The following is a 26,165-nucleotide window of genomic DNA, read 5'->3' on the forward strand; positions in this document are numbered from 1 at the left end:
CTCTTAGAGGCTTGTTCTTCAGTGATTAGCCCATTAGTGGAGCTACAGATTAGCTGAGAGGAAGGGCAGAGACATACTTACTGTTGTGTCAATTCCAGTGTGTCTCCACCTCTGTTTTTTTAAAATGGGGGCACACAATGCTAGTCAAACTCTCCCCCTTTTTACTCTAAAACCTGGGTGGAGCAGCTCAAGTGGGTTTTTTAAAAAATCAGCTTCAGAGAGATTTCACTACTGATTGGTAGATCAGCCTGTTGCCTCTCCAGGTGCGGCCAATGGAAATGCTTTGCTGCAGGCTCAGGCAGAGTGATTGGCCCACTTTGCAGTCTTTAAAGATCTGAAGTCAGCAGTGGGAAAGGGAGGTGTGTCTAGCTCAGGACAGAATTGTGTCAAAATACACCCAGAAAAACCATTCTTGCTGCTTTTGAAGCGACTAGTGTGTGCAGAGCTGAAGAGCTGACAAGAAAGGGAGGCTTGGCTGCACGGCCATAGTGATAAAGATGCTTCATTGCATGCCAGGAAGACTGGCTGTATTAGGGTGAAGTATACATCTTCTATCAAGCTTGTAGCTAGCTGTTTGCAAGCCATCACCCAGACATGAGCCAGCAAGGATCAGCCACAGAAGCTCTCTAACCCAGAAAGAGAGGGGAAGGACTCAGGATGATGTAATGCCCTGTGCTTGACTGAGGCCAGAAGGCAGAGTGATCCTTAGAGGAAGGCAGATTAGCTGCTCATCTCTCTCCACATAGGGAAGTTCAGAAACGGTGAGCAACTTGCACATGAGCCTCTGTGTAGTGACCATGTTCTGATTTGGGAGCAGGGGGTGTAGGAAAGAGCTCCATAGGCTCAACAGAACCCTTTAGCTCTTCTGGCCCTCTTCTCCCATCAAATGCACTGCAACACATCCAGGCACTGCATGTAAGGGATGGTCTATGGGTGCCTCCTGGATGTGAGTTCAGCAGTCCCATTGTTCTCCATTGCTATGTGCATAGGCTTCTAATGCTGAGAGTCTGAGTGGCCTGCTTGCCCAGCCCTGGGGAAGGCCAAGGTAGCTGGATTGCTTTATGGAAGGCGTACATGGGCTGACCATTCTAGGTAATGGCTATGAACATTATAGCCTACTTGGCAGGCATTATGTCCTTCCAGATAAGGGCTGGCAGGGGCAACGGTGGAGTTAATGGGCTCCACTGAGCTCTTTGTTAAATGGAGTAAAAATAGTTTAAATATGCACATTATCATTTGGCATGCAGAATACAAGGATCTTTTGCTGAATTGGGACAACTGCCTTCAGTATGAATCAAAGTGATTTCTATAATTTGCAGCAGTTGCAGGAGTTTCCCTTCATGCTGGCACCAGTCAAGGGCCTACTGCCTCAACAGAGTCCTTGACATTCCCATCAAGGCTGTAGCAACCGGGGGGTGGAGGTGGGGATAACTATGGTATGTGATTCCTTAAAAATACTCCTGGTCTCCTCCCTGAATGTTTAGCATTTCTTTTTTAAGTCTCTAGCCCTTTTTACTGGGGAGATGTAAGAAAAACATGCAGGCAGATTTTGGCCCTGTTGCTCCCTAAAAGGTAAACTTGTTCTTGCCTTCTAATATTCTCTAATGGCTAATGAATGAAGACGCACCGAGATAACTGACAAATACTCTTGCTTTGAAATGTTATACATTTTAATTTTATTAATATTTGGCAATGGTAAACCCCCTCTGAATACCGCTTACCATGAAAACCCTATTAATAGGGTAGCCATAAGTTGGGGTCGACTTGAAGGCAGTCCATTTCATTTTAACACAATTAAACAAAATAAATTTATTTGGCTGCTCCTATTTTCTGGCTGTCCTGCAGCGACCCCCCACAGAATGTGCCTGGCTACACTCAGGCATGACTGACTTGGCATAGAGAACTCAGGCAAGTCAGATAGTGGGGGAGAATTACATGCCCCATCTCTTCCAGGTTGGTTCTGTGGAGGATGCTTTGTCTAAGAGCCCCCCCCAAATCCTGTTGCTGGGTTTATCTTTTAAACCAGGGATGGGCAGTCATCAACTCTCATCAACAAGGCCAATGGGCAGGGTTCCATCCGTTCTCTGGAATACCCTGCCATGTGCTGTTTGTGAGGCAGAAACAGTGGCAAGTTTTACACACCTCCTGAAGACCCATCTATTTAAGCTAGCTTTCCCTGGCTCCTAAGATCAATCACACTGATGTTTTATTATTTATTGATATTTAACAATGCTTTATAGATACATTCTCTGTTTTTACTGGCATGTTGCTTTGTATAATATTGTATATATATTCTTTTTTATGATGTGGTATTTTATGTAAACTGCTTAGGGATTTTGCATATTAAGCAGTATATAAATATTATTATTGAATAATTAATAATGCAAGTAACAGGGAGAAGACCAAGAAAGGGGAGAAGAAAAGGTCATAGAAATCCAGTCCATTTCTTCCTATGAAATTCCACCCTGGTTTTCATCCATCTATTTCCTAATAATAATAAAACAATGCTACCGAACCACACAAACCAGCCAAACATCAATGATTAAATATTGAATTAACCAATTTCCATTCAAAATAAGCCTGTCACCCTCAGTTGCAGATGGGCTGTGACTTCCTAAAATACATTTATATTGGCATAGTCATAATCTTCAATAATAATTACCTTTTATAAAAAGTAAATGTTGGGCTCCACCTAATGGCACTTCCACAGGTTTTTCTGTGTCCACTTTTACTGAGAGAAATAAGGCTCCTGGTTGAGTGATCCAGATCTCACCAAAGGTGGCAGACAGACTTCTGGTCTTCCATTTCCCATCTTTCTTTTTTTTTTTTCAATAATTTTTATTCAGATTTTCATAAAACATACAAGACAAAATCATAAAACATTCAAAGACAAAAAACAAAATCAAAAATAGTTAAACAAAAAGAAAAAAAGAAAAAAAAAAACAAAAATAAAAAATAAAGAGTAAAATATTGACTTCCCATTTGTCAAAGATCAAATCAGTTATAAGTCTATAATATATAGCAATCCTGTCTCTTAAGTCATATTATAAAATCACTTTCCTCCAGTAGTTATCTTACTTAATCATCAAATCTCATAAACATTACTTTATTCTTTCCACAAAAAGTCAAAGAGAGGTTTCAATTCTTTAAGAAATATATCTATCAATTTTTTTTTCCAGATAAGCATATCGATTAATCCATCTCATTACTAATTATGATAATCTTATTGTCATAACCATAGTCAAAATAAACATTTCAATTAATCCATCACATCAGAATCTGTTAGGTTCAGTAATTTCAGTAGCCATTGTTCTATTATCTCTATTAGTTCCATTTTCCATCTTCCATCTTCAGTAGTCTTGTTAAGTCCAGTAATTTCAATATCCAATCTTCCATTATCAGTATTCCATAATAATCTTGCTGTCAAAGCCATAGTCATATAGTAAGAGTCTGATGGGAATTACCTCTATCCCAAATATTTTCTTGCCATCCATTCTGAATAGGTTGCTGAAATACTGCTGTAAAATCATATCTCTGTTCTTTTTTTCAAAATACACTGGGTCATCTCTTAAAAGTTTTTCCATTGTCACATGGCTGCAGTTAATTCCATAGATTTTCTCTATATTGGGCTCCATCACATCATTCCAGTCCAGAAGATAATCCATGCCATTGATAACTTTATCTCTAGAATCTTCATTAATTTCTTCAGAGATAACATTGAGTTCCAAACAATAGATTTTATTTCTAAAGTCCATAGACTCCAAATCTTGTTCCTGTTCCACGTTTGTTCCAATCTCCGGGATCTCCTCTCTCACAGGGACCCCTATTCCAGTCTCCAGGGTCTCCTCTCTCACAGGGACCCCTGTTCCAATCTCCGGGGTCTCCTCTCTCACAGGGACCCCTTCCAGGGTCACCTCTCTCACAGGGACCCTTATATCTTTAATCTCCTGCTTCATTTTACTCAATTCAATTTTCGTTATCTCAATCTCATCCATTATTTTCTGAAACATAGTTATTTCCAGATTCTCAGCCACTTTCTTAATTGCCATTTTAAAAGAAAAATATAGGAAAACCACTTCTTATTTCAGCAACAATTGGGTTAATACTCCAAACTTGGTGACATCACAGTATAAACAGAGCAGACAGTCTTATCTCTCCAATAGTTAAGTAAACAAAATGCAGTTCCCAGGATCGAAACAATTAATGGCAGTCGTCAAGAAACAGATTCGTCAAAATAAAATAGACCAAAAAGAGAGTAGTCTCAAAACAGTATAATATTTTTCAAAATAAAAATCTGGAATAGAAATCCCTCTTCTGTGTGTATCTTTAGAATGCAAATCCAGGACAGCTTTTTGCAACAAAAACAGAGATAAGCTATTAATTAGTGCGTAGCAGAGAGAAGTTACGGCTCCCCAGTGAGATGTCAAAAACCGATCAATCTGGCAAATCTCTTTTAAACAGCAACAATTTAAGTCAAGTAAAAGAAAAATATAGAAAGAAGGGTGCTTGCCTGTTAGTGCGTTCTCTCTTAGAAGATAAGATGAACGTTCGCTTTAACAGATAGAGCTTGCTGTTGAAAATCCGTCCCACCTTCGTCGGCTGGACCTCGTCCCATAAATTAATGAGATCTGGTCGTCCCAACAAAAATAGGCTTTGAGGTTAATCTCTTCGTTTCTCCCTACCCGGGAGAAGTTTAATCAGTCAAAAAAAAAGAAAAAACTGACTGATATATCTGAATAAGCTTCTTTTGAGGCAGGAGCCCGTCTCAAAAGCAGGCACAGGCTAAGTCACCCTTCCCGGAAGTCCCCATTTCCCATCTTTCAATGACCCTTGTTTTTTTCTGACATCGTCTTTTTTCAGGTTGTGTGTAGCTTACAGTACTGTTGCCCTTTTGTTTCTCCAGCTGCTGAACTAATTGGCTTTACAATGATCTTTAAGTGATGCAAAATACCCCACCATTCTTTTAAACTGTTTTATTAGGCTCCATTAAGCTTAAAACAGGAGATAGCATTGTGTGATAATCATGACAATAATTTAAAAAGGGGAATCCATTGGGGATAACAATGTCTTAAAGTGCTTTAATAAATCAGCTGTTAACTGCTGGTAATCTGCATCATGTTGATGAAATCTAAATTTGCCAAGAATAAACATATGCCTTCTACATCTGTTGTAAGCAGAATGATATATTCCTTGAAATGGTCACAAAGGGCTTATCTACATGGGAGCATATCATTGTACTAAAGATGCTCCATTTACTGTCGTGATAGATTTGCAAGGTCCACACTTTGTTCTCAATGGTAGCTTCAAATACGCTGTTTTCCATTCACACTATTAGGCATGCCTCTGGGAAGAATTAGTTTTACTGTTTCCTTGTGGCCCTGCCCTCTAAATTTACATGTTTACTCCCTCTGGTTCAAGGCTGAAGCCAGGAGAGTGCAGTGGTGTGCAACTGACAAGAAAAAATGAAACTGACTAGACCCCCTCCCCTTCTCCATTGTCCAAGCCTGAGTGAAAGGCAGAGGGAGGGGGAGTGAGTGAAAGGCTGTGGCAGCTTTTGCAGGCGGCAGAGAGAGAGGGAGCGGGCAATGGGACATAAGAGAGCCCACCCACTAAAAAAACACTGAAACAAAGCGCCTACAAGGAGGAGCGCAGTGCAGTTGAGACAGTTTTTTCTTTCCATTTTGGATATATATCTGATTGGGTTAATATTAATTTAAAGGGGGAAATTGCGTGATAGCTTCTGCTTGCCTGCAACATCATGTGAACTATGAGAATTACAAGGGGATGCAAGTAGCACCAGACACTAAATCACCGTGTGGATGAGCCCCTAATATTCTCGAGTTGTGTAGGGAAATAACCATTATGTACAGATGTGCTTTTCATTTCCTTCAGTGACATCTTTGTTTCCAAATGATCTCTGTGTGGGCACAAATAATGCAGTTCAGCCAACTTGCTGTTGAGTCACACAGTTAATTAAGAAGTAAACACACTTCCCCCTTTTTAGCTCCTAAACATTTATTTGGTTAGTTAGGGTGGCACATAATGGAACTGTATCAAAATAAAACCCTAACACTGCCAGCCCTCTCTCTCCCTTTTCTAACTACTGATCTTCTATTCTCTCTTTCTCAATTTACCATCATTTTAAAGATGGGTAAGTTTATATAAACCATGTTGTTGTTATGTGCCTTCAAGTTGATTGCGACTTATGGCGACCCTATGAATCAGCAACCTCCAACAGCATCTGTCGTGAACCACCCTGTTCAGATCTTGTGGCTTCCTTTATGGAATCAATCCATCGCTTGTTTGGTCTTCCTCTTTTCCTACTCCCTTCTGTTTTCCCCAGCATTATGGTCTTTTCTAGTGAATCATGACTTCACCATGTTAGCTTCAATTGATAGTTCTGGTTTAATTTGTTCTAATACCCAATTATTTGTCTTTATCGCAGTCCATGGTATTTGCAAAGCTCTCCTCCAACACCACATTTCAAATTAGTTGATTTTTCCTTATCCACTTTTTTCACTGTCCAACTTTCACATCCATACACAGAGATAGGGAATACCATGGTCTGAATGATCCTGACTTTAGTGTTCAATGATACATCTTTGCATTTGAGGACCTTTTCTAGTTCTCTCATGCCTGCCCTCCCCAGTCCTAGCCTTCTTCTGATTTCTTGACTATTGTCTCCATTCTGGTTAATGACTGTGCTAAAGTATTCATAATCCTTGACAAGTTCAATGTCCTTGTTGTCAGCTTTAAAGTTACGTAAATCTTCTGTTGTCATTATTTAGTCTTCTTGACATTCAGCTGTAGTCCTGCTTTTGTGCTTTCCTCTTTAACTTTCATCAGCATTCATTTCAAATCATTACTGGTTTCTGCTAGTAGTGTGATATCATCTGCATATCTTGAATCATTGATATTTGTCCCTCCAATTTTCATACCTCCTTCATCTTGGTCCAATCCCAATTTCTGTATGATATGTTCTGCTTATAGATGAAACAAATAGGGTGATAAGATATACCCCTGTCTCACACCCTTTCTAGTGGGGAACCAATTGGTTTCTCCATATTCTGTCCTTCCAGTAGCCTTTTGTCCAGAGTATAGGTTGCGCATCAGGACAATCAGATGCTATGGCACCCCCATTTCTTTTAAAACATTCCGTAGCTTTTCATGATCTACACAATCAAAGGCTTTGCTGTAATCTATAAAGCACAGGGTGATTTTCTTGGGAGAACCAGGTGACACTCATAGCACACCTGCCCTGATGGATTAAATGGGTCCAAAGAAGACATATACAAAAACTCTGTGAGAGATGTTACTAGTTTGGGGGCCAATCTAGATGAGGCAGAGCAGAACTATGATAGAATCTCCTGTTTCCTTATTTAAAACAACTGCTTGTTGTTGCCCCTCCCCATTTGACTGGGCGTATGATGGTGTAACCCTTTCTCCTGTCCCATTTTCCTGCCTTGCAAATAGCAACTTCAGGGGGAGAGGGGAATTCAGATCAGAAAAATGGCACCTCCGCAAAAGTGGAAATTCCCCTTCTTAACATCAGAGCCCTGACTCAATTTGGGCTCACCATCTGCCTTTTTTTTTAAGGAGACGTTTTGACATCAGATCACAAAGTTCCTATATTGCTTTTCATCTTTTCATTTTTACTCACTCTTCCTACTTAGGATGGGGTGGGTCACATTTGCAATAAATCAATACATACACCAACTTATTTTTTAAAATTTTATGTTCCATACAGAGCATACAAGAAATTTACTAGAAGAAAAATGAAAAAGAGAAACAATTAACAGCAAGCCAGAATTATATGACGTATACATAAAATTAGAACCAGAGGGATACATCTATATATGAAATAAGTTTCTGCACCTAGACATACAAATTTACAACTTAATATTTTTATTTGATTGCTTTTACGAAATCCATAAATTTTGAAAGGCTTATTGTCTGCTTCATTAGTATATGTGATAAAACTTCACCATACTGACGCCCTTTGCACACTTCAACTTCTGTGTCAATTTTTATGTCAGTGCAATTTGCCAAAATTTACTGTACCACAGAGAGATGGAGATACCTTTCAGATCTTTCCAGAACCTTGCAATTAATGCCCAAGCTACTACCAATAAGAAGCCAATTAACTGTTTGAGGGCCTGGTTTTCATTCAAAGATAAATTTAATAAAGCCAATTCTGGAGTTTTATAAACCACCCATTTTGTGATTTTTTCTATTTCTATAAACACCAAGTCCCAACTTCAATTTTACATCTAAAAGGTGCAGTACTTGTTCTGGAAGAGGCAGCAAAACCTGTACAACCTGCCAAGGAGAGAAAAAGTTGCTACACTTCATCCAGCTAATAATAATGTGGTACGTGGCCTTGCTGATGATGTTGCTCTTTTTGACATCTTTCTCTGAAATGAACTGCCTTGACTGCTAAAGGCTCTTAAATTGCTATGTGCTAAATATTTAATAATAGTAAGATTCTGTGGGTGGTTTCGAATATTAGTTGGATTAGATTAATTGAAGTCAGTATGAAGTCTGAGTATGACTAATGTTGGATACAGGGAGGGAGATTCAGCTTGCATATAAAGGTGAACCTACATCATTTGCAGTTTCTGAAACAACACACAAACCGAAACACAGCCATTCCTCAAAATTTGCAAAATTCTAACAATTTTTGCAGTGTTGTTCTCCAGCCAAGTAATGTATTCAAAAATGTATATTCGAGGATAAAGTGTGCATAAAAATACATATATTAATGAAAATCACATTAAAATACATTAAATTGGGGAATTTTGCTTTGCAAATATGTATATATTAGGCAAAATTGCATATAACATGTCTATGAGAAATTTGCTTATGAATTTTCATGAGGACACAAATTGATGTGGAAATGTGGAGAATTGAACTCAAGCATGGAAAAATGACAACCTGAGAGAAAGCGAAATTGACAGATTCACCCATCAGGTTATCACTCAAATTCCATCTCTCTGTCTGTTTCAGATAGATAGATAAAAAAGAAGCTCTCTTCTCAGATTCCCCTCCACATGTCCCAACCAACATGTTCAAATGTTTGGACCTCTTTGCTTTGAAATGATAAGGCAGGGATAGGAAAGCTTCCCCCCCCCATAAAGTGACATTAACCCATATAAAAAAATTAATTGGGGGCAACACATGAGTAATAAGATTACTGACAGCCAGAATGGTGGGATAATGCTTTTTAATGTTTACAAACTAAGAAAAAACAACATTTTTTGCATGAAATGAAACCTCAGTTAGACAGAACATGGATTTTTTGCTGCTGCCTTTTGCTTCTGTGTAAACACACTTCTGCCTTGTCCCGGCTACACTAAAATCCTTGATTTCTCAGTGTTTTTCTTTGGGCATCAGGAGTTTCTCCATCAAGAGAAGCCCCCCAAAATGGCTTTAAAATGAACCAAAATGGTGCATGTATGAAAATAGCTCTTTCCTGCTTGGGTTTCCCAGAAACTGGTATTTAGAGCCTCTGAAACCCTAAGTAAAACCATTGTCATGTTTAGTAGCCATTGACAGTCTCATTCATACATTGATTAATATAGACTGATATGGTGCTCTATATCCTTCTTACTTTATAGGAAAAACAATGTATATGAATTCATTTATGATAATCAGTTAAACTTTCCAAGAGAACTACTCAATAAAGTCACAGGAGATAACATATTTAAAGATGAAAACATGGTGGTGAGTACAATACATCCCCTCAGAAGCATGGCTCCCAATATCTTTAGTTTCATCCTTCCAGGTTCCCCCTCCCCCCCCCTCATTCACTCACTTTCTCTTTTAAAAAACCCTTTAAAATTACTGGGAGCAGCTGGACTACTTAACAATGTAATTCATTTGTTATATCTTGCAGCTTCCTAGTTTCATGATTAATAGAAATGTGCTCAGATATCTCATGAGATTTTAGACCACCTACTCAGAACAGAGCCATAGATTAGTCATCAACTACTACTGTTTCTGTTTTCATTTAGGAACTTTGGTAGCTGTCTTTTACTGAGTCAGGCCATTGTTCCATCTAGCTTAGTATTCCCTGTTTAGCAGCAGGTCTCCATGATTCCAGGCAGGGGTTTCTCCCAGACATCTGCAGATGTCTGAGATTGAATCTGGGACCTATTGCATGCAAAGCATTTGCTCGACCACTGAGCCACACTCCTTCCCCAATTTGATGTTGATACATCAAACATGTCACTAAGTATTTAGTCAATGTATTTATTCTGTATGGATAACATTCATGCCCTATCTTTTGCCTGATCCCATGGCATCCTGTTAACATTCAAATAATATCATATTCCATTTTTACATGCATATTTTTGTTCCACATGCTGGTAGAGGTAAATCTGAAAACATAATGGCAATATTATATACCAAAGACTCAGACACTGGAAAAGTGGAGCCCAATTATTATGTGATCATCTATTATGATTTCTGTGTCTGTCTTAGGAGAGCAGCTGATGATGATTCAATATTTTTCACATCCACCATGTTTGCCTAATTTATATTCAGATTATGTACATGATATTACTTTGCCTCTATAGCTCCTGATATGCTACTGTCACAGACCTTGATGTTGAACAAATCCCCTGCAACTGATAAAAGTGATGGACAGGCGTAGAATGGGAAAATGACTGTAATAACAGTGTGCTTGTTCTTATTTCATCTTGCTGAACAGTGCATTACACACAATGCTTCAGCAGAATAAGCAAAATAACCATTACTTTAACTCATGTGCCTAGTGTGTTAGTAAAACCAAGGTGGGTGGATAGGTGGAGATGATCAGAAAGAAGAGGGCTGAAGGAGAGTGAGAATGACTCTGATTGTCTTTAAAAGTTCCTTTTAAATTTCAGGTGTATCCCCTTCCTGATTTCCCTTATCCTGAGATCTCTCTGGCATCACAAAGAGCTATTGCAGAGCATAATGCCACGTTCACCAGCACATCCCGCATTCTACAACAGGTATATTACATGGGCATGTGTTTGTCTGGTTTTTAATATCAGGGATGGGGAACCTCTAGCCCACAGGCCAATCTTTGTCAGGGAGTCCAGTTTAGCCCATGAGGCTCTTTTCCCCAAACCGCACCCATCTGTCAATCAGCTGATGTCTCTGTGATGGATGTGAGGGTGGGGTTCAGTTCCACCTAGGCTGTGCATCAAAGCACCAGGATTTAATTTACTCACTTCAGCAAAGGCTCCTGCTAGAGGAAGAAGAGGGAGGTGATTTTCATTAGCTCTCCCTGCAGTCCTCCATTCTACCTCCCACACTCTTCTGAGCAGTTTTTCAGGGGGTTCTGGGGGAGGAGGAGGAACTGGCGGAAATTGCCTCCCCCCTTCTTTTTCCAGTGGGAGTATCCTGTGAGCAGAGTTCCACTCACAAGAATTCTGAATACAAGCCAATTTCAAGAAGTTAATCAGAGCTGAAATACTTCATAATGAAAGGGCAATTCTTAACTGATAATCATACTAATAACATTTTAAATGTACTAAGGTTGCTGCCACACAATAGACCTTTATTGTCTCACTTTTCCATGCTTTAGTGCTTTAGAGGCATTGCTTTCCCACAATTCCAGAGAAAAGGGCTAGTGTGGTAATGTTAAACCTATTGTAATGTATTGTATTGCAATAGGATGCGGCAGTGTTTCATTTTAGCACCAGGTGGCAAAGAGACAATGTATTATCTGTACAGTTTGCTCACTTCTGCAATCCCTCATGATGGCTTCATTCTGAGCCTCAATTTTAAAAGAATTCTATAGTAAAATATTGTGACTAAATGTTTGATTTTTAAGCATATTTTAAATTGGTGAATAATAATAATAATAATAATAATTTAATTTTTGTGTCGCCTATCTGGCCAAGGCCACTCTAGGCGACGTACACAATTAAATTCCAGTAAAATACAATTTAAAATACGATTTAAAATACATAGCAATACAATACAGTCGACAATAAAGGATTAAATTACAGCATAAAACAGTATGTAAACAACAGGCATTCAGTAATAGTGATAAAAGCTTAGCCCACCCCGGAGGTCCCGAAGGCCTGTCCAAAGAGCCAGGTTTTTAATGCTCGGCGGAATGCATCCAGGGAAGGGGCATGTCGAAGATCGAACGGGAGGGAGTTTCAGAGAGTGGGGGCCGCCACTGAAAATGCCCTCTCCCTAGTTCCCACCAACCTAGCTGTTTTCGTTGGTGGTACTGAGAGAAGGCCCTGCGTGGCTGATCTAGTCAGGCGGCTAAGTTGGTGGTACTGGAGGTGCTCCTTCAGGTAAACTGGGCCAAGACCGTATAGGGCTTTAAAGGTTAATACCAACACCTTGAATTGCGCCCGGAAAGCAACTGGAAGCCAGTGTAGATGAACTAACACCGGCGTAATGTGATCACGGTGGCGGCTATTTGTAAGTAAACGGGCCGCCGCATTTTGTACCAGCTGTAGTTTCCGGGTCGTTTTCAAGGGTAGCCCCACGTAGAGCGCATTGCAGTAGTCCAGTCGAGAGGTGACCAGTGCATGCACTACCAGTGGGAGATGATGAGCAGGGAGGTAGGGTTGCAGCCTCCGTATCAGGTGTAACTGATACCAAGCTGCCCGGCTCACTGCCGAAATCTGAGCCTCCATGGACAGCTTGGAGTCAAGAATAACCCCGAGGCTGCGGACCTGATCCTTCAGGGGCAATCTTACCCCATTGAGTTCCAGGTCAACAATACCCAACTTTCCCCTGTCACCCACAAGCAGTACCTCGGTTTTATCAGGATTGAGCTTCAGCCTGTTTCTTCCCATCCATCCACTCACAGATTCCAGGCACTTGGACAAGGTCTCTACAGCCAACTCCGGTGAAGATTTAAACGAGAGATAGAGCTGCGTGTCATCAGCATATTGGTGACACCGCAGCCCAAATCTCCTGATGATACCACCCAGCGGTTTTAAATAGATGTTAAATAGCATGGGAGAGAGAATAGAACCCTGTGGCACTCTACAAGTGAGAGGCCAAGGGTCTGAAATCTCATCCCCCAATGCTACCTGTTGATGCCTGTCAGAGAGAAAGGAACGGAACCACTGTAAAACAGTGCCTCCTATTCCCAACCCTCCCAGGCGATCTAACAGGATACCGTGGTCAACGGTATCAAAAGCCGCTGAGAGATCCAGGAGGACAAGGAAGGTGAATTCTCCCCTATCCATAGCCCTCCTCATATCATCAACCAAAGCGACCAAGGCTGTTTCAGTACCATGTCCAGTCCTGAAACCCGATTGGTATGGATCCAAATAATCCGCTTCCTCCAAGTGTGCTGACAGCTGATTTGCCACCACTCGCTCAATGATCTTGCCCAAGAATGGTAAATTTGAAATAGGGTGAAAGTTGTTCAAAACTTGGGGATCCAAGGAGGACTTTTTCAAGATAGGTCTTACAATTGCCTCCTTGAGGGCCGGTGGCATTACACCCTCCTTCAAGGATGCATTTACCACCGCCCTAATCCCTTCGCCCAATCTTTCTTTACAGTTCACAAGGAACCATGATGGGCCAGGATCAGTCAGACAGGTGGTAGTCTTTACAGTTGAAAGTACCTTGTCCACATCCTCAGAAGGAAGAGGCCGAAACAGATCCCATGAAACCGGCCATGCAGCTGGCCAACTCAGGATCATCTACCGCATCCATGGCGTACGGAATCGAGTTCTTTAGATGTTTGACTTTATCCGCAAAGTGCTTTGCCAATTTGTCACAGGAAGCCTTAGAATGTTCCAGGGGTTCCTGAGCGACTGGACCGACCAGGCTTCGGACCACCTGGAACAGCTTCCTGGGACAGCACTCTGCGGATGCAATAGAGGCAGCAAAGAAATCCTTCTTTGTTGCCTTTATTGCCACCTGGTAGGCAGCTATTGCTGCTCTAACCTGTGTTCGGACATCTTCAGAACGGGATTTCCGCCACTGGCGTTCTAGTCGTCTCACCTCCTGTCTCAGACTACGCAACCGGGGTGTGTACCACGGTGCTGTCTGAGTTCTATTCAGGGGGAGAGGACGTTTCGGAGCCACCTGGTCTAATGCACTGGTGATTCCCTCATTCCATTCCGTCACCAGTGTTTCGACCAGGCGACCTTCAGCAGGTTCCCATTCCCCAAGGGCAGTCAGGAATCCATCAGGCGGACCATTTTAATAGGTCCTTTGCCCCTGCGGAGGGTGTGTGGCATTGAGAGAACAAAGTTCACCAGATAGTGGTCTGACCATGACATGGGGGTCGAAGAAATAGCCCCCAACTTCAGACCACTCCCCTCCACTCCCAGGAGAAATAGACTTGTCCCTGAAACTCTCTCATTGCTAAAATATAACCAGCATACTATGTCTGAGAGATCTTAAATACCATAATAAACCTTTGGATGTCATCACATATGTTCAGGAGCTTGGCATACCTTGTCTCAGGGATCCTTGCAAGAACCCTGTATTGTAGGCCACCAAGAATTCTAGAGTTTAGACATGAAGATCATATGCAGCATGAAGAGACTCATTGTCAACCTCTTGGAAGACCTAGGGCTAGGCAGAGCTAATTTGGACAAAAAAAGCAGTCTAGTATGTACAAAATGTGCAGAAATGTGGGGAATATATGTGGGTCTAGAAGCAGTCATTTTAGGACGTTTTGCAAATGCTCATCAATTACCTAAGATTATAATCATACATATTACAGTTCAGTTCAGTTCAGTTTATTAGATTTATATCCCGCCCTTTCTCCCAGTAGGAGCCCTTGTAGCAAATTGAGAAGAGGCTATAGGTATTCTTACTATACAGTGCCAATGTATATGATGCTAAATTTTACCATACAGGCTAGGGCTAGCAACAGCTATAGTCCTTTAACACAAACATAATGTGGCTTCCACCTTTAGTGGTGGTGGTGGTGGTGCAGCATCTACATCTCATCCATCTCTGAATATTTAATTGCAGCCCTTGGTTGTAATCCAATAAAGTAATTGTACACGTGGAATGACTTCTGCTCACACAGTGGAACTTCCCCCCACTCTCCCCCCTCCTGCACCTGCCAAATCTGCTCCTCCAGTCCCTTGGAACAGATGCGTGGGGGCGTGCAGAGGGTGGAGAGGGAGAGTAAATTCTACCAATGAAATGACTTCTCTGAATGCAATCCCTTGATTGTTACTCTTTAATGTTCAGGAACCCTGAGGCTTCTTCCAAGCAATCAGGTGTAATGCTTGAATGGTGCAATACCTAGCCCTCTCTACCCTTCCTCCTTTTCTCAAGGGATGGGGATGTACTGGGAACGGGAGTAGCAAGAGCTCCAGTGAAGATGAGAGAAGCTATTTGAGCATTTCCCCCCATCAGGAATAATGGGGTTATCTCTGGAAGGAACTTCTGCTCTGAATAGCTTTTTTCATCTGATGTGATGGGGCTTGTAATACTGCCCCATGATCCTTGTATAACCTAGCATCCTTGTATTCAGTGTTTGCCCAATCCCAGAAGTGCATAAGAGACGATTTAACTTCCTAGATTAATTTATGAATTAATTGATAAATTTGCTACTGGCCACCAGGTGGTGCTCCGGACACTTTAAAGGAGCATACAGCTCAGTTATTCTGCAAGCAACTTTCAAATTCTGTTTCTAATTCACGTCTCTAATATTGAAGTAATAGATAGCTCCAGATAATGCAATACTTCAAAAATCCCAGCTATCTAGGTAGTGGGATTAACACCACTTCTTAATTAGCCTAGCATACCAGGCATGGAGTGTTTGGGAGAAAAGGGTGGGATATATATATAATAAATAAATAGTATTCATATATAGTGGAATGGCATTTCAGCCTTTCCTTTTCCCTTAAGTGTGGGAATTACGGTGGCCAGTTGAAAATGAGAGAACTCCTGCACCTTTAATAGTTGCATAGAAAAGGGAATTTCAGCTTGGCTTGAAAGACAAGCAACATCTACTGAAATTATCTCTTCTACATTAAAGGTGCAGGAGCTCCTCTGCCTGCTTTTCCAGCAGGCCACCCTAAGGCAATGCAATGTATCTTAATACTAGAATGTTCAATGTTTGTTATGCTGTTAGGAATAGGATCCTAATGAACACATGTGTTTTTATCCTGGTCCTTACTTCCATCCCCTGCCAAATATTGAGGACTAGAGGAAGTGGGTACTTCATAATTAGAGGAAGGAGCCCTTGGAAGCACTCCTGAAGAGACCCTCCCTGGACCCAGAAAATCTTAATAACTATAGGCTGGTAGCAAATGATTCATTCCTGGGCAAGGTCCTTGAACAAGTAGTGGCAGGCCACCTCCAGACACTCTTGGATGAGACCGATTATCTGGATCCATTTCAGTCGGGTTTCAGGCCTGGTTTTGGCACAGAAACATCCTTGGTCGCCCTGTATGATGACCTTTGTCGGGAGAGAGACAGGGGGAGTGTGACTCTGCTGATTCTCCTTGATCTTTCAGCGGCTTTCGATACCATCGACCATGGTATCCTTCTGGGGAGACTGGCTGAGTTGGGAGTGGGAGGTACTGCATGGTGGTGGTTCCACTCCTACTTGGCAGGTTGCCTCCAGAAGGTGGTGCTTGGGGAACATTGCTCGGCACCCTGGACTCTCCAGTATGGGGTTCCGCAGGGGTCAGTTCTGTCCCCCATGCTGTTCAACATCTACATAAAACCGTTGGATGCGGTCATCCAGAGCTTTGGAGTGTGTTGCCATCAGTATGCTGATGACACGCAGCTCTATTTCTCTGTTTCATCTTCTTCTGGTGAGGCTCTCAATGTGTTGAACCAGTGTCTGGCTGCGACAATGGACTGGATGAGGGCTAATAAACTGAGGCTCAATCCAGACAAGACTGAGATACTGCTAGTGGGTGGTTCTTCTGACCGGATGGTGGATGTTCAACCTGTCCTGGATGGGGTTGCACTCCCCCTGAAGGAGCAGGTTCGTAGCTTGGGGGTTCTCCTAGAACCATCTCTGTCACTTGAGGCTCAGGTAGCTTCAGTGGCACGGAGTGCCTTCTACCAACTTTGGTTGGTGGCCCAACTACGTCCTTATCTGGACAGGGATTACCTGGCTTCAGTTGTCCATGCTCTGGTAACCTCCAAATTAGATTACTGCAATGCACTCTACATGGGGCTGCCTTTGAAGATGGTTTGGAAACTGCAGCTTGTGCAAAATGCAGCGGCCAGATTGGTAACAGGGACCAGACGGTCCGAACATATAAAACCGACTCTGGCCTGCTTGCATTGGGTGCCTGTATGTTTCTGAGCTCGATTCAATGTGCCTGTTTTGACCTATAAAGCCTTACACGACTTGGGACCATGATACCTGATGGAATGCCTCTCCTGATACGAACTCACCCGTACACTATGTTCAAGATCAAAGGTCCTCCTCCATGTGTCTACTCCAAGGGAAGCTGGGAGTCTGGCAACAAGGGAGAGGGCCTTCTCAGTGGTGGCCCCCAAATTATGAAATGATCTCCCTGACGAGGTGTGCCTGGTGCCAACACTGTTATCTTTTCAGCACCAGGTCAAGACTTTCCTCTTCTCCCAGGCATTTTAGCGTGTTTTTTAAATTGATTTAAATTTTTAAATTGTGTTTTAAATTGTTTTTAAAAGATGTGTTTTTAAATTTGTATATTTGTTTCAATGTTTTTAGTTACTGTAAACTGCCCAGAATGCTTCGGCTATGGGACGATATATAAGTACAATCAATCAATAAAACCACACTTGCAATACTGTGGTAGGCTCTTCAAAAAAGGAATTGTAGGGCTGGAAAAGGGCAACCAATATCATGGGGTTGGAACTTTGGGGGCTTTTTAGTACAGAAATAAGACATGCAAGGGGTCTTTACAATTATTCATAGTGTGGAGAAAGTGGATACAGATAAGTTGTTATCCCTGCCTCATGATACTAGAACCCAGGGTCATCCAGTTATGCTGACTGTTGGAAAATTCAGGACAGATTTAAAAAAAAGTGTTTCTTCATACAACACATAGTTAAACTATGGCCTTTGCTACCACAAGATGTTGTGACAGCCACCCATCTGGGCAGCTTTGAAAGGGTTTTAGAAAAATTCATGGAGGAGAAGACTACCAATGGCTACTAGCCTCGATGGCTGTGTACTCTCTTCAGTGTCAGAGGCAGGATACCTCTGAATATCAGTTGCTGGGAATCACAATAAGGGGGAGTGTTTTTGTGCTCCAGTCCTGCTTGCAAGCTTCCCACAGTCATCTGGTTGACTGCTGTGAAAACAGAATGCTCATTAGATGGGTCTTTGGTCTGATCCAGCTGGGATCTTTTTATGTTCTTATGAGTTTAATTTTTAATTTTTATTACTATACTAATATCCTACCTTTCCTCCAAGTAGCTCAAGGTGGTGTACATGGTTCTATCCTCCCTCCCCATTTTATCCTCACTATCGGTAAGGTAGGTTAGGCTGAGATGCTCTGACTAGTTCAAGGTCACCTAATTAGATTCATAGGTGTATGTGGATTTGAACCCTGGTCTCCCAAGTCGTAGTCCAACACTCTAACCATTACACCACTTTGCTCTTTTTCCTCTCTAGTCCTGCCCCTGCTGTTGGGCTTACCTCCGCATATACGCGCATAGGATCAAGTTTTCTGGAAGCTAAATGAAACTTGCTTGCCTGCCATCCTATATCCACTTACCTGGCAGTGAGCACCATTGAACTCAATGGGATTTATTTCTGATTAGAGGTAAACAGGATTGCCCTGCCCATTTTCAAAATGCTAAGGGAACAGGTACCATTTGCCCACAAATTATTTTAGGATTTTGCTTGAATAAAATGGGAGAGGAGAAAAGCCCTTCAACTAGTCATAAATTGACACTCAGGTAATAAAAGGAGACATAGTTGTAGTTATCTAGTTATATGATAGTGTAGATGGCAAATTCTGACAATGTTAATACAGAATTATCTTTTTGCTTTTGCAGTTTTGTTTGATTTGAGAAAGATAATATTCATTGCAGAAAAATGGAGTGAAACTGAGTTTTCCTGTATGTATTCATTTTGTCCTTAATACACAGGGTCTGCTTGCATCAAATATGGCGTAAATAAAAGCAGAGCTTCAAAAAAAGCCTCTGACATCAGCCTTTTCAAGTCAGAAGCATTCTGCCTTTTAAACACATGGAGTTCCATCTGTTTCTTCAGGAGGTACATAAAAATGAGAGAAAAACTTGAATGTACTGCTTTCTAAACACAGGAAGCGAAATGAAAGGCATAAGAACATAAGAAGAGCCTGCTGGATTTATTTATTTATTCATTTTATTACATTTCTAGACCGCCCTATAGCAATAAGCTCCCAGGGCGGTGAACAGCCAGTGGCCCATCTAGTCCAGCATCCTGTTCTCACAGTGGCCAACCAGGTGCCTGGGGGAAGCCCACAAGCAGGACCCGAGTGCAAGAACACTCTCCTGAGGCTTCCAGCAACTGGTTTTCAGAAGCATGCTGCCTCTGACTAGGGTGGCACAGCACAGCCATCACAGCTAGTAGCCATTGATAGCCCTGTCCTCCATGAATTTGTCTAATCTTCTTTTAAAGCCATCCAAGCTGGTGGCCATTACTGCATTTTGTGGGAGCAAATTCCATAGTTTAACTATGCGCTGAGTAAAGAAGTACTTCCTTTTGTCTGTCCTGAATCTTCCAACATTCAGCTTCTTTGAATGTCCACGAGTTCTAGTATTATGAGAGAGGGAGAAGAACTTTTCTCTATCCACTTTCTCAATGCCATGCATAATTTTATACACTTCTATCATGTCTCCTCTGACCCGCCTTTTCTCTAAACTAAAAAGCCCCAAATGCTGCAACCTTTCCTCGTAAGGGAGTCGCTCCATCCCCTTGATCATTCTGGTTGCCCTCTTCTGAACCTTTTCCAACTCTATAGTATCCTTTTTGAGATGAGGCAACCAGAACTGTACACAGTATTCCAAAAGCGGCCGCACCATAGATTTATACAACGGCATTATGATATCAGCTGTTTTATTTTCAAGGCAATGCAGTCTGCTGATTTCTCCATCCCTCTCAACATTCCAGGCACCTGTAGCTGGAGATGCCAGCACCTCTGCTTGCCTTGTAAAGGTTTCTCTGTGTGCCAAAACTCTAATGCTATTTACGATCACTGAGCCTACATTCCAGATACTGATACATCAGCTGGAGTTTTTTTAAAAGTAACACATACATCATTAATAATACAGTAATGCTGTAACAGTGAGGTCATCGTGATCTCCTTATCTAACCTGGTCTGTCCAACCAAAATAATGTTTTATTAAAACTTTCATAGCACAGTCCTATGTGGGTGGGTTTACACATTGGCATGCTGTTATGAACGTAGGAAGCTGCCTTCAGCTGAGTCAGGCCATTGGTCTGTCCAGCTCAGTTTTGTCTGCACATTAGGGTTTCAAACAGAAGTCTGCCCAGACCTGCCCAGAGATCCCAGGGATTGAACCTGGAACCTTTTGTATGCAAAGCATGTGCTCAGCTACTGAACTACAGTTTTCTTGCTTTTGGGTATCTTGATTAATGCAAATGGGCAATTTGGATTGCTTTGATTATTGTGCCACAGACTTCTATAAGAGAACTTTTGTGTTCCTTGATAGCTAATATCTCTACAGCGTTGGGAAGGCAATACCCATCAGAATTTGGGAAGGTTCTCATGATCAATCTCTTTTATATGGCATCATTCATAGAAACATGGAATTGGAAGGGACATTAGAGGTTGTCTAGTTTTGCACACACCCACCCTCAATGCAGGATGCACAATGCATGGTGCAACTACAGAATACATCATACAGATGGCCATTTAGTCTCTGCTTAAATATATCTCCCTCCAGGCAGTCTTTTGTTTTTTGAAACAGTGGCAGTATGCTGTGCACAGATGTAAATTTATCCCTCTTGCTTCAACTCCCTCTACGATCAAGACATTGATATTGTGACTGCACATGGATACTCTATGCATGCAGTGCAAAATACATGCCAGCTGGGACAAACATTTATTCCACACATAAGAGATCTCTTCTGGCCAGACCTGACCTGTAGCTGAGACTGAGGGATTGAGGACCAGAGCTTTGTAATTCATTTCTCCTGTATGTGGCTACTGAGACATGCACAATTTACAGTACTGATCCTTCCCAAGTATCACAGGCTCTATCCTCCTCAAAGCCCTAGAAAGCATTTCCCTTTTGCTGCTGCTGGTCTCCTGTGGAGGAGAGAAGAAGGAGTCAGCTGCAAGTCATCTGGGCTGGTGAGAAGACTCCCTCTTTCTCAAGGCTCCTTGGAGTACAACAAGATGCACTCTTGGAGCTCTATTGGCTTTCTTCTTTGTGCTCATGTATTTAAGTCTAGGTTATTTCTTTTGTAATATTGAATTTATTTTATGTTTGCTAAATTGTTTATTGTTGTCCTATTTGCATTTATTGCTATGTTTTGTAAACTGACTTCTCTCCTCTACCCCAGTGCTTTATATTTTCAGTGTTTGTTGTAAGCCACTTTGGGCACAGGTCGCTGTGGAAAGGTGGCAAATCAATTAATCAACATCTATGTTCATAGGGAAAAATAAATAAAACTAACTGCCTATGTTGACGTTATGAAAACAGACTTGTAGAGGTCAGGTGCATGCATATTGTATGACATTGGCAGTAATTCTTAGCATCTGGCCTTGTATAGCTGAAATGGGCAACAGGCATTAGAGCCATTCTGATCATATTTATATAGCCTTGTCCCACTTGCACTGAGAGACTCGGCCACTTCTGTGTGTCAGTCAAATAGGTTTTCCTCCTGTCCATCCAGATCCAGCATTTTCATTCCCCACTCTTTGTCTCAGAAAAAACACATGACTTCCAACCTTACAAAATATCTCTGTTGCCATACTACTATTTTAGACTACAGGCCCAGGAATCAAATGTTTCAGAGAGAGTGTGTGTATGTATATTCTTATAGCTATATTTTTCTTCGGCTGCCATCACGCAGCATGATGTCAGCCATTGTGGCAGGCAGGCTAGGCATGGCTGGGGGTGAACAGGGGATGGGTGAGTGAGGTGGTGGTGGCGAGTGGGTGAGTGAGGAGGCAGCAGCAATGGAGCAAGCGAGACAGTAAGCCAAACGAGGCAGCAGGGAGAGGGAGATGAGCGATCAAGGCAGGGCAGTGGCAACGCTGTTGGGCCAGGGCAGGCAGCAGGCAAGTGACTGAGGTGGCAGCAGCTGAGTGAGCCATGGAGAAACAGTCAAGACACCCCAGGATAGCTGTTCCTGTATGACTCGCCTGAGCTGGCTGCCTCCCTCCTCTGCTTCCTTCCTCCTCATGGGAGAAGATCTAAAGGGAGGGAGGAGGCTTGGTGACCTGTGGGGGGGGGGAGGCTGAGCTAGGTCTAAGGGAAGGGGGAGTTTGGCCAGGCCTGGGGGCATTGATGGGGGTTGGGATTGGTTCTTGGGGTTAGGTGCTGGTGTTGGTGCAGGAAGCACGCAGAGGCAGAAGCCCCTGCCTGTACTGGCAATATCAGCATGTCAGAAAGCTAGACCCGTATCGCTGCTGGGGATGGGAGAGAAATTCAATTCAGCTCACATTTAAAGGTGAACTTACAGTAGGGCCCTGCTTTATGGCGTTTCACTTTACAGCGATTCGCTAATACAGTGGTCTCAATTAGACACAATTAGACTAAAGCCCCACTCATACGGCGGTTTTCGGGCATTGTGTGCCATTCTATTCAATGAGTTCCACTTTACAGTGCTTTTCGCTTTACAGCGGGGGTCCGGAATGTAACCCGCTGTATGAGTGGGGCCCTACTGTACTGCATTCATGCTTTTTGAAACAATATGCAAACCAAAACACAGCCATCCTTTGAAATTCACACTTCTCCAAATTTTGCAATGCAGCTCTCCAGCCAAGTCATGTGTACAAAAAATGCATATTTTAGTGGAAATTGGACCTTTAGTGTTGTGGCACCTGCCCTTTGGAATTCCCTCCCCTTAAATATTAAACAGGTGCCGTCTCTGTTGTCTTTTTGGTGCCTGTTGAAGACCTTCCTTTTTCAACAAACCTTTTAAGTAGAGACTTTCTCCCAGTCTGCATCAGTATTGGAATTGTTTTTAAAGATGTTTTTAAAAAGAATTTTTAAAGATGTTTTGTTTTTAAATTTTATACATGTTCTTAGTGTTTTGTTGTTTACTGCCCTGGGCTCCTTCTGAAAGGAAGGGAGGGATATAAATTAAATAAATAATAACATACACAAAATGCATTACATCAGGGAAAATTGCTTTGCAAAAATTTGTATATTAGGATAATTGCCTACAGAAATGTATAAGAAGAAATTCACACTAAAATGCTGATGGTCTGAAGGCACATAAGGCCAGCTAGGGTCAGGTGTGGTCAGTGCCTGGAAGGGAGAGCACCGGGGAACCATATGTAAGCCGCCTTGGGTTTCTATCATAGAAAGAAAGGCAGGGTATAAATGTAATAAATAATAATAATAATAATAATAAATGAATTTTCATGAGGACTTTTTTTTAAAAAATCAAAAACTGATGTGTAAATGTGGAGAACCAAACTTAAATTTGAAAAAAATGAGAAACTCAGAGAAACCAAGACAGCCCATCCCTAACTGCTGACATGCTAGTTTGGTAGACACAAACTATCCCCACCTACCCATTTCTAAGTCAGTATGAAACAAGAGAAATGGTTGCAGAGGGTGGCATGGTTCTGTTCTGTGGGAAAGAACTGCAGCATTCAGATTCCATCATATGTGATATTTTGTATTGTTCTGTACCAGTTGGAATGGTTTTATGTGTTTTAGAATTGTAACGGTTTTAGCTCTTTTTATAATTGTATATTCTATTGTTGTAACCTTATGGCAAAGGGCAGGCTAGAAAGTTAATAAATAAATAAATGTTCTGGTTTTGTCCCCTCAGCGACAGACCCTAGAGCTAATTCCGGTCACTGAAGTCTACTACCAATATGCAGAGGAGACATACGTTTATTATGTCTATGGAATGGAGAACAAGGCACATGTCCTGGACTACCCAGAGAGGTACTGCTGTGGCTGTACCATCATCTGACAGTGGGACATTTTGCAAGGATGATTCCTAGTACAAAGCAAGCTATTATTCTGGCTAAATTATCCATGGGTATCTGTGGGTAGAAATGAATCTACCCATTTACCATGTCTAGCCCTATGTTATTTTGCTTGCTCACAGTGGGCATCAGAAGACAGTAGTGATCATAGCCTTCCCATTGTACTTACACTGCAGTTTCAGCCATTCTTATTGTACCTCTTTGGATCTAAGCATCTAATAAATCTATTGTCTAGGAAGAGCTGTTGTAGAGGAAAAAGTGATGGAACAGGAAAAACTCCAGAAACATTTGCAGTAAACTAAGGAGATGAAAAAGCACTTACATTGAATACAGTGGGTAAGAACATAAGAAGAGCCTGCTGGATCAGGCCAATGGCCCATCTTGCCTTTGACATATTGCCTTTGACGGTGGAATCATCATAGCTAGTAGCCATTGACAGCCTTATAGTATTGGTGGCATCCAATTAATTCATACTTGGAGCAGATCTATTGAAAACAATGGACTTAAGTTAGCCAAAACTAAGTTAAGTCCATTGATTTCAATGAATCTCTTCAGACTTAGTTGGATGCCACTCTATAAGATGTTAGTAGAGTGTAGTACACTGGGTACAATATATTTTTGTATAAGATTATTGTGTCTAATCACTATTTGTCAGCTTTCCTTTTGCTATGTTTTAAGCCCCACTAGATTAAGGGATGGGCCACAGTATTAGGCAGAATGGAAGCATCATGAGATCTACATGCATGTAGTTTCAAACAGTTTTCATGGAAAGTGGGATCTAGGTAGATAACAGTATGTTTTTCAGGAAACACTATGTTCAGCAGGCTGGATCTTGGAAATCCTGTTTAAGCGCTGTTCGCTCATATACTTATGCATAAAAATGGTTTCCACTTAGTAAGCACATGGACAATGAGGAGCAATTCAAGAAATCACCAAAGTAATCCATATGCACTGAGAAGTTCCTTTCATGGGTCACAAAGTTGCTTCACAACACTCCCTTCTTGTATTTTGTATACATTTGTAATGTGTGAATCCATCTTATCTTGCTTACCCACCTTATCTTGTTTATGATATACAGGAAAATAATAAATAGGATGCTTTATTGCTATGTTTATTGCTTATTATTTTCATATATACACGATTGCGAATGTTTGCTAATTTTTATGCAGGATTGCTTCTATTAATGATAATTTTAGGAAAGGGCTGAAGACTGACCACTAGATGGGAGCAGTGGCAAAAAAAACCCTACATTATTTTTGTTTGGCAGAGAGAAAACACCAGTGAGAGTAGTGGCTGTTCAGAATGCCTCTTAGTCTGTGTTATGAATCTTGCATTTATTGTTATATTTATTATTGTAACTCTTGCATTTATTATTATCTTTATTATTTTAACAATTCATTCCACCATTTCCCCCTCCACCAAGGAGTTGCTCAGAGTGATTTACAAATAAAAAGCAAACAAATTCAACAATGGTCCAAACTTTTGAAATTAAGCAACTGCACACATAACATATAATACACCATTTATTTAGTTAGTTAGTTTTAAAACTTGCATCTTGCCCCTTGTCACAAGTCCTCATGGTGGGTTGCAAGTACACACATAAAACAAATATTTAAATACCACATTACCATATACTATTCTTCTTTCTGTCCTGGGTGTTATTGTGAGCCACAGATTCCAGGACCCAAGAGATGATGTCAGAATACAATGTGGCAGATCCAGAATTTGATTTCAAATTAAATGGAAGCCTTGGAGACTTCAAGCTAACAGTGGACAGTTCAAAGGTGTCTTGGTGTTTCCATTTCGAATACTGGTGAATGATTCTTTGAAATTGTCCATACACACACACCCTCCCCTGAAGAACCACACTGTTTGAAACAGTGCACAAACAGATTGGTTTAATATTGCATATCCTCCAACATTTCACAAGTAAGAATAGGATCACCCTTATTCTCATACCATATTATCACCCTCCAGTATTATACGTCACTGAATGCCCATTTTGACTGGTGCTGAACTAGAAAGACCCTTGGTCTGAAGATCAAGCTGGCATATTTTGTTCCTAATGTGTTGGCAGGACTTTCTAAG

The 26,165-nt window shown here is 41.5% G+C and overlaps 1 protein-coding gene across 5 annotated transcripts in view; it reads left to right on the forward strand.

The window, feature by feature from the left end:
- SSUH2 (ssu-2 homolog) overlaps positions 1-25,164 on the forward strand; it is a 92,241-nt gene extending 67,077 nt beyond the window's left edge. For 3 of the 5 annotated variants that reach the window (XM_061622047.1, XM_061622043.1, XM_061622045.1), the window contains 4 exons: positions 8,251-8,370; positions 9,618-9,723; positions 10,887-10,994; positions 23,915-25,164. In XM_061622047.1, coding sequence (XP_061478031.1) covers positions 8,251-8,370; positions 9,618-9,723; positions 10,887-10,994; positions 23,915-24,061 — 481 coding nt within the window. In that variant the 3' untranslated portion in view covers positions 24,062-25,164. The remainder of the gene's footprint in view (positions 1-8,250; positions 8,371-9,617; positions 9,724-10,886; positions 10,995-23,914) is intronic. The other 2 variants (XM_061622044.1, XM_061622046.1) reach the window with 2 other exon arrangements.
- Positions 25,165-26,165: the final 1,001 nt, after the last annotated feature.

The sequence above is a fragment of the Rhineura floridana genome, chromosome 3 (assembly GCF_030035675.1).
Source record: "Rhineura floridana isolate rRhiFlo1 chromosome 3, rRhiFlo1.hap2, whole genome shotgun sequence".
Lineage (NCBI taxonomy): Eukaryota > Metazoa > Chordata > Lepidosauria > Squamata > Rhineuridae > Rhineura > Rhineura floridana.